The sequence below is a fragment of the Quercus suber genome, unplaced genomic scaffold (assembly GCF_002906115.3).
Source record: "Quercus suber isolate HL8 unplaced genomic scaffold, Cork oak 2.0 scaffold_1, whole genome shotgun sequence".
NCBI lineage: Eukaryota > Viridiplantae > Streptophyta > Magnoliopsida > Fagales > Fagaceae > Quercus > Quercus suber.
The window spans coordinates 219,027-231,922 of record NW_027069468.1 but is presented as its reverse complement, the minus strand read 5'-3'; the positions used below and the strand labels follow the sequence as shown (position 1 = coordinate 231,922).

At 31.2% G+C, this 12,896-nt stretch overlaps 1 protein-coding gene across 1 annotated transcript; it reads right to left on the bottom strand.

The window, feature by feature from the left end:
- Positions 1-619: 619 nt before the first annotated feature.
- On the bottom strand, positions 620-4,392 carry LOC112007216 (NAC domain-containing protein 54). Its single transcript, XM_024039526.2, has 4 exons — positions 4,163-4,392; positions 3,780-4,063; positions 2,504-2,860; positions 620-1,158 (listed from the first exon to the last, which is right to left on the bottom strand). The coding sequence occupies exons 1-4, from the start codon at positions 4,317-4,319 to the stop codon at positions 925-927; spliced, it is 1,032 nt and encodes a 343-aa protein (XP_023895294.1). The 5' UTR covers positions 4,320-4,392; the 3' UTR covers positions 620-924.
- Positions 4,393-12,896: the final 8,504 nt, after the last annotated feature.

The following is a 12,896-nucleotide window of genomic DNA, read 5'->3' as shown; positions in this document are numbered from 1 at the left end:
TTTATATATTTGAACTCTTTAAAAAATTTTAAAAGGATGTTATTAGGTATAAAATGTAAATTGTCCATTTTCTTTTTTTAAATTATTGTGAAGCACTTTTTTTTTAAGATTCATTTATTATAAACTCTTTAGTTTTTGTATTTAATAACTTACTTAGATGAATATTTATAATGTGATCCCACATTTTATTCTAAAATTAATAAATAAAATTCTTTAAGAATAAATAATTTAGGACATATGACGCAAAATTAGAATTCTAATTTGAGTTTCTCTTAGTTTCACCTATTATATATATATATATATATATTGGCCATTTTATAATGGAGATAGAACATTTTTATAAATGGTACAAGTCTTTTTAATAATCAGGGCTTAGGCCTAAGTCTAAGAGTGACCTATGCCTTGAGTCTAGATATTTTTTTTTTGGGGGGGGGGGGGGGGGGGGGGGAATTTATATAATTTAGTAAAAATTGTTCCTTAATGTCAGAAAAATTTAAAGTATTGCAAGACGTTTGGAGGATCGTGACCTTAGCACCGATTTTACTTTGCCTTAATAATAAATTTCAATTATGTGTGAAAGAGAAAATAATGTTCATACAAAAAGGATACATGTATTTGATTCAGATGAAACGGCACCATTACAAATTAGCCTATTCATTTCTTTTCCAAAACTCACAAGATATTCCAACACCAATGTGTAAAAGGGAAAATGAAGAAAACAATAAGTAAAGGGAAAAGAAAAATACTCATATATATGCCTTGAGTCATCATTCTATAGTGTAGTACATGATATATCGATCCATATCATCTTCATGGTTGGTAAAATAATCCCCCATTTTAGGTTATTTTATCCGAACACAATATTCTACCTTTGTGTCAATGAATTTTAGTAATACAATATTTGCGGAAGTCATATTAGTTTACTCACTCTTGCAAGGAAAGGGCAACAGGGTTGTCTAAAGAGGAACATAAAGAGAAAATTTCTTCTAATGTTCCATTCATACAATCCCGGATCTTGTCATATGACATGTATTCGTCGATGATTTCAGGTTTCACAGGCTTCGTCTCTGTTAAATTTATCTGTGGAAAATCTTCAAGTTCTAAAGGTGGGTAAGGAAGTTGATAATCCAAACTTGTGTAACTTTGTATCTGCATATCCTGTATTAACAAATACATAGTATGAATAATAACCCACACAAATATACAAGTAAACATAAATACTATGAAGCAAGCAGCTGTGTATAAAAGTTTGCATATATGTGTGTATATGTGAGAGAGAGAGAGAGATAGAGAGAGAGAGTAAATACATACACTTTAGGTTCGTATATACATATAAGAACCTAAAGTATATGTATATATATACCAAACAAAGAGTAGTATTCATTTTATACAAGGTAATTATTCTTTCCAATATATTATCAGGTATCACATGATATTAGCGCACATCATGCCTTGACTCGTGTGTCTAATCAATATGCTAGTGACAACTAAGAAGTTTTTCCGGATAATTACAACCTACAAGGTCGTAGAGTCGGTAAGAGAACAGTTTCTCTTTTTGCTTTAGTTTTTTCCCAAAAACATAATCAAATAGGAAAATTGAAAAACTTGGAACTTCTTTTTGTTGGCTTATATGACTAAAATTTTAAATGATAAAAGTAAAAGACGAATGGAGCTTCTTTTCCAAAGCTTTTTTTAATGAATAGAATAGAAAAACTAAAATTTTGAGAATGGGAAATATGGCAATCATTACTGAGACCCGGGAAAAGAAAGTCAGGCGGAGACATAGGTTTTAGAAATGTTTTGGGGTCACCATGAGGAAAACGGGGAAGAAAGATGTTTGAACTTTGAACGAAGTTTGAGTCAGTCAAAAGAAGTTATGGAAGATGGTGAAGAAAGTCATTTAAGTCAGTCTTAAATGATTTTGGAAGGAAGCTAGCTTTAGAAAAAGACAGCGAGTTCATTGCTTCCAACTTTTGTTACTTTAAGATCGAAAGAGAAACTCAAAGGGCTTGTCTTGTGGGCCAGTTCCAACTTGTACCATCGTTGGTGCATGCATGGATATGCTGCCATATGATGATTTATGAAAGAATGTAAAACTGTTGTTAAAAATCAAAAAGTGGTGTGAACATGAAGCCCTAGTGACAAAGCAGGAATAAAGCAGAATTTCGCTGGAAATGTAGTCTTAGCAAAGTATATAATCATATCATGAACAAAGGAAGTGGGTAAAAGCAGATTATTCTTATTATATATAATTATCATTAATATAGTTCGAGAATTAGACAGGTCCTAAAAATTTTTTGACGGCAAGACTACCTAAAACTACCTCTTCCAAAGGCTTAAAGAAGTTGGAATTTTGTGTATTTGACTACAACCTTTTTATAATAATCATTTTGATGCACCACATATTAGAATTACCTCATACTAATTAACATCTCCTATGTATGTATATCTAATCTCATGCCATGTTAGAAACGAATTCTAAGACCTTTTGTCATTGTTTTACCTGAATTAGATTTGAGGGGTAGTCCACACCAAGAGAATACAAATTAGCAGCACTATTTGCTTCATCTGAAGCAAATGGAGCTTGTAAATCATCAGCTATGCCAGTTTCAGCAGGTGTGCCTTGAGTGAGATCTGAAGAGGAAGTGTCTGATGGAAACTTAGAGTAGTCTTGAATGAAATTCTCATCCTCAGCTTCTCTCCCTTGGAAAGTTTCAAGTCCACTTGTATCATCCCCCAATAATTGTTCATCCAAGGCAGAGACTGAATTACCATTCTCCAAATTCTCAGTCTGTTCTTTTTCTTTGGCTTTGGGAATCTGTATTGTTTTCTTGAAAATGCGACATAATGCATAAGAGTCCTGAAATGCAAAATTACCATACACTGCTTAACCTTCCATGATTAAATCATATACCTAAGTAAGAAAAGAGTATAATACAAAGATCTAGAAAAGTGAGTTTGGAAAGAGAAGGGGAAAAAAAAAAGAACTAGAAACAGATGGAAAGATAATAGTAAGTACAACTAAAGTCATATAACCAAAGACTCTTTCATCATGATGTTGATATAAGCTATAACTTTCAAAAGGAAAAGAAAATTTGACGAGGAAGAAAAAGAAGAACATATGAGATTTGCTTTATTTTATGTCTGATTGCATAAAGATATTCACATAACCAATGATAGCTCTTATTATAAACTTGACTAAATCTCACATGAAGAGTCCAATCTTAGGCTGTTCCTCATTGCACTCCAGCTACTGTAATAAAGAATTCGTTCACTGAACTCCATGCATCTACGATTTAACCTTTTTCTTTCTGGGGGCTGTAGATTTTAGGGTTTCTAGGGTTTTCTTCATTAACACTGTTTACTATCACCAAGGACTATCTACATCAATCAAAAAGCGTGCTAGTTTCTCCAACACAAAAGTGACCCCTTTATCATTTCCTAGAACATAAATCTCTCTAAACCCTAATGTTAATATATTTCGTTTATGTTTTCACTTTGAATAATGACTCATCTATATCACGGAATAGTTGAATTTCATCAAAAACTGCAGATCCAACTTTAGCACAGTGAATTTAGCAGCCCCCCGCCCCCCAACTTTTAGCACAGTTAACCAATAAAGGTCATATAATCAAATTGTTACATGTTGACATTGTTGAATTTATATCAATTGAACATTTTTTTTTTTTTGAAAATTCAATTCTATATTCTAAAATTATTCATTTACAATGCCTGAAAATATATAAAATTTGGTAAACTAAGATGCAAGCACTACATACCTTCAAATTTGATGATGCAGAACTGCTACACATGGAGTCGATAAGGCGGTACTCATGCATCACCCAGTTAGTTCTAATGCCATGGGGAGCTCTACCTCTATAATACACCAAAGTCTTCTTCATGCCAACTGGGTGCTTATGAGAGTGCACTGGCCTGTCTTTACCAGTAGCTTTCCAGTAACCGGCTCGTGTTGCTCGGTTGGTTCTTGATCCATTAGGGTACTTTCTATCCCTTGGACTATAAAAATACCACTCCATATCTTTGCTTGGTAAAAATGATTTCTCTGTTAATTAATACAACAACAAATGAGCCTCAGTCCCAGAATACTTGATACAGTAGACAAAGAGAAAAAATTTCATATAGAAAAGAATTATATATGTACCTGGTAAATCCCATGGTTCACATTTGTAGAGATCAACTTCTGGGATAATTTCAAGCTCAATCGTGCCGCCATTAATTTTTCGATGTAGATAGTAAGCAACAAGCTCCTCATCTGTTGGATGGAACCTAAAACCTGGAGGAAGACTCATGGGTGCCATTGCACACTGTTTGATTTTTGTGTGTGTGAGAGAGAGAGAGAGAGAGAGATCAAATTTGGAAAGAGAGAGCACAGAACATGAACTAAAATGGCTTGTACTATTGAACTATATAGGCCACAGTTAGGACCCAATCCATGAAATTAATTGCCTGATCTTTGCAATTTATTACACCACTGCCATTCACTGTTACTTTTCAGATTCTGAAACCAATCCTTGTCTTTTCTAACACTCTTTTGTCCTTAACAACTTTGCTTTAAGCGATCACACAGTATTAACAAGGTGCAGTAGATTCAGTAAATATTATGTAAATGAATTGTGAAGAAAAAAAAAGAGATCGATAGAGAATATCATATAAGATATAATAGTACTACTTTGGCTAGCTTTAGGTGAGATTCTATGTGTAAGGTATTGTATGAAACCTAGAGGGAGTATGAGAAGCTTCTGCTTTTGTCTGCTCATAAACTAACAAAAAAACACAAGCCCTCTCAAAAGGCTGTGTAGGACACTCAAACCTTCCATACCCTACAACACGCAATACTAGGCCCTCCTACTTATTTTAATCACTCTTTCAAAATAATAATGTAGTAGTATACCATATGATATTTATTATCATATTGTATGTATTACTATATAGTTAAATATAACATTATATATCATTCATGACGTCATGGTTTTTTTTTTGCTATTCCTTCCTTATATTCTTTGCAGAGGAACATGGTATAGAATCTTCTGTATTGGTATGTCATGTGCCATTGTGAACTGGTTTAACACAATAATATTATCTGCCTTATGCATGTTTAGAGAACACAAGAAAATTAAGTTAAAAGGAAACATAAAGTACAATAGAAAATGATAGACAAAACTTCCAGTTGGATCCAAATTTCTTGACAAGTTTGGACGTGTTGAAGCATGAAAATTAATGCACTTAAAAACTTGTTCATCTCATGTGTCCATTTTGTTGATAATGTTTTTGTGGCTAGCCTAGGGATTGCAGTTCAAATTTTCATTCTCCTAGTATCTTATGTTCCAAGTCCGAGCTCCAAAGATACTGTTTGGTAATATGGTAGGCCCTAATTATCATTAAGCATTTTTAAATTTGAACAAAGATATATAAATAGAGATTAGATAAAGTGGAAATGACTTTACCACAGAAAAAAAATATATATATATATATATATATATATTTTTAGTAATATGTATGATTAGGGCATTTATATAAGGTGATCACAGTCCAATTACAATACATCAACATAAACTATATTGGTTCTGAATTTTTTCCAATTCAGCTGAGTTGCTTGATTCATGTGTTAGAATAACAGTTATAAAATGATTAAATTTTATTACTCCCCTTAATTTAAATTTTTTGGGTGGATTATAGTAGTTAGCTTAATTGGTAAAGTTTTTTTGTTATTAAATAAAAGATTTGCCACTCTATAATAATTGATCTTTATCATTAGAGCAAGACATTATTTGGTTTTTTGTGTAAATAAAGTTCAATAAGTAGATACCATAGATTGGAATTCTATTGTATAAAAAAAAATTGATACATACTACATCATTATGAAATATATATCAAATCAAGCAATTTTGAACATGAATCTGTCTTAGTAATTATCCTCTCATTTAAGTTAAAACACTATATATTAAGTCTACCTTACACTAATAGAATGTTGAGTCCACATTGTTGGTTACAATATTCAAAATTCATCCCACCACCATTGCAACAATTGGTGCAGTAGGGTCGTGACACTTGTAAAGTGATAGTGTTAATTTATAAAATGATCATTGTGAACCGTCACTTATGTAATAACCCTTAGTGGATAATATTGCTTCATCAACATTTCAGGGCAGTTATTAAATAAAGAGCCGTCTTTAGGATAACTATTATCTTTTAACATAGAGATGTGTCTCTTATCAAAGGATATTGAAGGAGTTTAAATGTTGGGATTCTCCATTCAATTTTTATGTTAGTGATTCCCACCTTAACAGGATTACCATTCATGCTATTGGGACCAACAAATAGACACGAGCCAAACGTGAAAATCGTAGAGAGCAATTTATTTGAATTTGGTATAACGCCTTAAACAAGGACAAGTGCCAACAAAGTAGTTATTAGTTTCAAGCAGTGCTTGGAAGAACGACAAGTGGTATCGAGGCATAAGGAGTACCATGCAAAAAGAGTAACCATTGATAACCGTCAAAAACCTCAAATATAAATAGGTGACTCAATTTCAGAAGAGCACAACTCTCCACTCACAAAGGACTTGTATTGAGAATTATCTCTTGTAATTTTATTTCCTTTTTAGTTGGTAGGATCTTTGTAAGGTGTTCATACAACTGATACAAGTACATTACTTCTAGTTTATTAGTTTCTTACTCTTTGATTACATTCTAGTTCCTTTGAATTTGCATTAACTTTTTACATCAACAAGTTCGTTTGAATTTCCTATTATATCTTTAGGTATCCATAACCGACCTTAGTTTATACATCAACAAGTTCACATCTCAAAAGGAGAAATGCTAGTCCTAGGTTGAAAGGTATTTTAGGTAATCGTTGTACAGATCAGAAGGAACAAGATAAATAAATGCAGGAAATTAAAATTATAAATAATTATGATATCTTAACAATCAAACAAAAATTAAAGGAAACATTCTACGTTTTTTTATTTCGAAAGAGGTTTATTATAATATTTTTGCGAAATAATATAAAAACGTGTTATACTTTTAGTAATATATACGATTACTCATAACTTGCTTTTTTCCATGACGGTTGGCATACGTATTGAAGACACATGCAGTAGAATGTTTCAAGTATGAATATTGGAATAATTCATTCTACGTTCACATGATTCGATTAGCTATAGGGGACCAATCATCATTTCCAAAAAGTGAATGGTTCTCTATGTTCCAAAATATATACATTTTCAATTAGATTGATCTTTGAATACTCAATCAAAATTGAGTATAAAATTTGGATTATTTTATCCAATACCGCGTTCAGCATAGGCAAGAAAAAGAGGGATAATAAAAAAAAAAAAAAATTTGCCTGTGACTACACCTGTCTTGTATAGAATAGACCAAAAAGAAAACAATCAAATCCAAATTAGTTTAAAAAATCAAATCCAAATTAAGCCTTTGTTTGCCACTACTATGCACAGGAGCACTGGTGTCTCTCACAAACTTCCAAACCATCATCTTTATTTGACCATTCAAAAGAAACCTCACAGTATATATAAATCTTTAACGAGGTGTTTGACATATCATAAAACTTGATCAGTAAAGAATAAAGTAATTAAGATAAAATGAACCTAGATGACTTTAGGCAAGCTCAATATAAAATTAAAAAAAAAAATTCAATACAATTTAGAACTAATTTTTTACTTTTAGTTAAATTATCAATTTAGTTCTTTAATTATTGGACACAATTTTAATTCATTCCCTCAACTATTAATGGTATCAATTTAGGTTCTCAATTTTTAAAATCAAGTCAATATACTTGTAACTATCAAACTATATAAAAATAAATAAATAAAAAATCAATGTCATTATTATCGTTATCTTTAGGTATTCTCTCCATAATAAGCTTATAACATATGCTTTACTTCTCCATACTTAATATTAATTATGTTAAAATTCAAATGAAATTGAAATTGACTTGATTTTGAAAGTTAATGACCTAAATTAACATTATTTTTTTATATATATATTTAGATGATGAAATTCACTCAATTGATAGTTAAGGGACCACATTGAACTTTAGCCCAATGTTAGTGGACCAAGTTAATATTATAACCTTTATTTTAAACGCCCTTCGTAAGTTTTTCAACTAGACTAATCTTAACATTTATATAAGAAAGTAGATTAAGTGCCTTCAATTTTCATTTAGACAAATTTGACATAAACCTTTGCTTAAAAAAGAAAAGAAAAAAAGAAAAGATAGTTGTAGATTACATAATCATGCCTTTCTGATCGGATCGTGGGCATTCAATCAAAGACATAACGAATCAGAAAAATGAGTAAATGGGGCCAAGAATGATAGAATTCTATTCTGTTCTATATTTTCGTCCCCAAAGAAAAAAGCACACTTTATCATTCAACAGTTGATGGCTTGAAGATGGGCCCATCAATCTACTTGGCTCACTGTCACAGTCTCCTTTTTCTTTTTTCCTTGCCATGCCATCCAAATTCCCCAGTTACTTTTTCTTTACTGTTTCTTTTCTTTTTTTGTTTTGGTTGCTATTTAGTTTCCTTTGCCTTTTCTTAAAATATCATTTTTTGATTTGGGTAAAGACATACTAACCTTTAATGATTACTATACAAAATCTTTGACTGGTTCTCTCTCTCTCTCTCTCTCTCTCTCTCTCTCTCTCTCATGATATGTTATACTATGTAGTGTACAACATTTGCTACTGTTTTCTAGAACAACATTAATTGATGGAATGTATAATCATTGATTAGTCTTACATTAACAACTTTAGCAGCTGTTTGCTGATGAAACTATGACATGTGTTTAGAACTAGGGATTATATGGATTAGAATCTCTCTATAAATTAACAAAATAGTAGTATATAAAATTCATTGGGTAGCTGTACTTTCTGGTGCTAGGTGTTATGGAAGCCCCCATTTATCAAGAAGTGACCTTGCAATCCCTTTTTATAAATGATTTCCCTCTAATAGATTCATTAGATTGAGTGCTTTTTCTTTTTAAACTATTCCAGAATAATGTATGAAAATTTTAAATAATTAAAAGAGTTTATCCATTTTAATTTGTATACAGCTATCTTTAAAATTTTTAAATAAATTACTGTATCAACTTTATTACTTTGAACACAAAATAAAAATAATTATAAAAATTTATTTATTGTTGATAATGTGGTACCAATCACATTACTTATGTCAATTTGTAAACCTTTTTAATAAAATTGTTAGCATTTTTAACATTTTCTCAAATTTTTTCCCTCAAAATTTGAACTTCCCTTTTCACCCATTTAAGGATATCTTATAAGAAGATCGTTATGTATATTTTGTTCTTATCAAATGAGTCATTTACAAACTACCATTTCCATCTATATATTTAAGATAAAGGCAACAACATATTCAACTGTAGCTCAGCCATATTCTATGACCTTTACTGCGTGTCTTTGGCTAGCTTTATATTTTTTACACCTCAAACATGAGAGGAGTTAAGTTGTGCAAGACCAATTACATTTAGAGATGGAAAGAGAGTGATCATCAAAGAGTTTTGTTCGGAGGATCTTTTGCCGAAAGACTCTTTTATCCCTTTTTATCATGAATCTTTCCTAACCGTCCTGGACAATTTTCATTTCCTAAGAACACCATTCTCATCCTTATGAACCCTGAAGGGAAGAGCTTTTGATTTGCATAAAGAGATTCCAAACTCATCCATTTCGCCAATCAAATGACAAATCACATACATATTCTCCTAAAAAAAAAAGCAAACTTGATTCTAAGCTCTAATTAGTAGTACGTAGTACCTACATTATATGAAACTCATTAAGCTAGACTAACTTTTGTTTACCATTACAGCTCTATAACTCACATGGGGTTTATTCATTTTCAATTTTTGAGAGAGAGAGAGAGAGAGAGATGTGTGTGTGTTAAATGGGGTTCTAAAGCCATGCAACCTTTCACACGAACTTAGAGGATGGAAAATATAAAGCAAATAAAGTTCAAAAGAGCAAAGAGGGTTATAGTGGGAGGGGCTGATGGGGAAGACTGTAGAGTGGTAGTTGGCTATTGAGAGCATTAGATTCCCAAATGTCAGCTTTGTCTATTATTTTAGTTTGTGCACAAAAGACAAATGTTCAGATTCCTCTTTCATTCCAGGTTATGAGATGAGATGTAGCTTTCACGTGGGTTCTGTTCTGAGGTCACATCTGTCATTTGGCTTCAACAGTAGTGTTTTTGTTTTTGTTTTTTTATATTTAAATTCCTGATTTGCCCTTGATCTTGAGCTTTATTTTTTTTTTCCCCTATAGATTATATAGATGCTTTATCTCATGCTCCATTATTGGCACTTTGGCAAGTTGGACCAGCGCACAACTGAGTTTTGGAGGTCGGTCAAGGTCTGGTCTAGGCCTCCCTAACTTGACTGTATTTGAAAACAAGAAACTTAACCTAAATATGTGGGATGCAAATAACATAAAGGAAATAGTGCTAAAAAAAGTTCAACTCACACAGAAGTATGAGGGGGTGTTTAGTTTATATTATAATGATGTGACATTAAAATTTTTTATTTATTTTATTTTTTTAACATTACCATAATCTAAAATTACAAATTATATTACATTACTTTAATCTCATCATCTTTTTAAATAATGTAATGTTATATTTCTGTATTGAGATTATGTTAATGTAAGCTTACAATAATGTAATATTATTATATAATGTAATATCACGACGAACCAAATGTACACCTAATTTACCATAGTTTCTCAAAAATAGAATTATGTTCATGGGGTTGTTGTAATTTTATTATGAAATCTACGACGTACAAGAATTATAAGAATCATCAATGTGTGTGTATATAATCATATTTCTATGAATATTTCGGAAATTATAATAAAGGGTCTTAAGCATCTAAAGTGTATTGAAATATTGTAAATAACCCCAGTGATTGTACCAATACCATTTTTGTTTAATCCGGATTACAAAAAAAGAAGTAAAGACTCTATTCCCCTCAAAGGTATGTGGGCATTCAAGCTCCCGACAAACAACATAATAAATCAAGTGTCAGTTACATCTTATCTAACTGCATAGATAAGAAGATTAATGCAGAAATGATTAAAGCTATGCTCTAGAGTATGGAGACAAATTTTTGTAGAGAGTTTTTCCAACTGCTATGATGAGTGTCACATAAAGAGAGAAAAATCCTATACAAAGATTTAACATTTTTCCCTAGAGCAAAACCTGCATAAAAGAATCCAAGATTTTTTTTTTTTTCCTAGGCTCAACCAACGTATATCATTATGCGAGGACTTTATTTACATATAAACATAGGCATGAAATATATGCATCAAAGGAACTTATTCATGAGTAGAAGGTGAGAAATGTATCAATTGATAATTTAAAATATACTCCCTCCATCTCATTTAGTTTGTTCTGTGTAAAAAATCCTATTTTTTAAAGGAACATCTTTTAATGCATTATCTTTTAGATAAAAATGTACAAGTTCTCAAAATTACTCTCCTTAACAAAAAAACTTTAGTAAAAGAAAGATATTGACTCTTTAAAATAAAGTGAAGGGTATGTTAGGAAATTTATTTATTTTGGTATGACATTTAAAATTGGAAATGCGATATTATTTTAGGACATTTCAAAATGGAATAGAGACTAAAAACAATTTAAGATGAAGGGATTAGTTGCAAGCAACTATGAAAACTTATAAAAGTATGAAGAAGTACACGGCTCTAATGCCAAACAATATCAAATGTGAGATGAAGGGAAAATTGAACAATAAGAAAAATGAAAAGCACTAGAAATTAGCACTTACGCGTTTTCTGAAATCAAAACCAAGCAAAGAAAACTTATACATGTAATATCAATCAGCACCAAAGTTGCTAGGATTCATCATCCAGCAAATTGAAAATTTTCCAATTTCAAATTTCATTTATTAAATCTCCTTTACATGTTTATTGGAGACTTTTTTTTTAATAGGCCTCCAGAGAGTGCAACAATAAAGTAATTCAAACATAAAACATAATCCCAACAAATCGTCAACAAAATTAAAGACCAAGCTTGCTCCGAAGTGAACTTCAACTTTGGCCAACATATTGCATGATATTGTTGACAAAAAAATCTTTATTATGGCAGTCATTTTGATCACCAGATTGAAAATAAAGCTTATCATGTGTATATTATTATTCTTTACAAGCTTCTAGCAACAGTCGAACATCTATAAAAAAAAAATATTTAAAAAAAGAAAGTAAAATTAAGTTTAAGTAAAGCTTTTTATTGAAGGCCTCCTAAACCTAATTAAAAATTAGCCGAAACAATTTTGCTCCTAGAATCCATCATAAACCATTATTTCAACTGTTTGTCTCATCCATTTCCCTAGAGAGGAAAGGAAGTACCTTTTTCTGTTGCACCTATGTGTAAGACTGTAAGACCATGTTAAAAAATCATTGTTAAAAGTTCTTTGGGCTCAACTTACTAGGCCGGGACCAAAGTTTTAGTGGGCTGCATCATGTTCTAGGCATAGGAGAAAATTAACCCGCAGTTTGGTGTATCCTTTCCCACATGATTGCATTAATCTTTCATAATTTAAACTGCCAATTACAAATTAATTTGATAATGAAGATGACTGATAAATAAATTTATTAAATTATTTTTTTGTGCTAAAGAGATATTTTAATAGATACAATAGGGTTGGGAATTTAACAGAACCCACATGTTTCCAAGTTATTACATTAGTTTATAGTGTGTGTGTGTATGTATATATATATTTTATAGTACTTTTTGTTTGAACTTGATGGGGTACAAGATGAATAGGTCACTTGGTGGTGATGGCGGCCAAAACAATTTATTGAATTATGGCTGAATGTTTATAAATTAAAA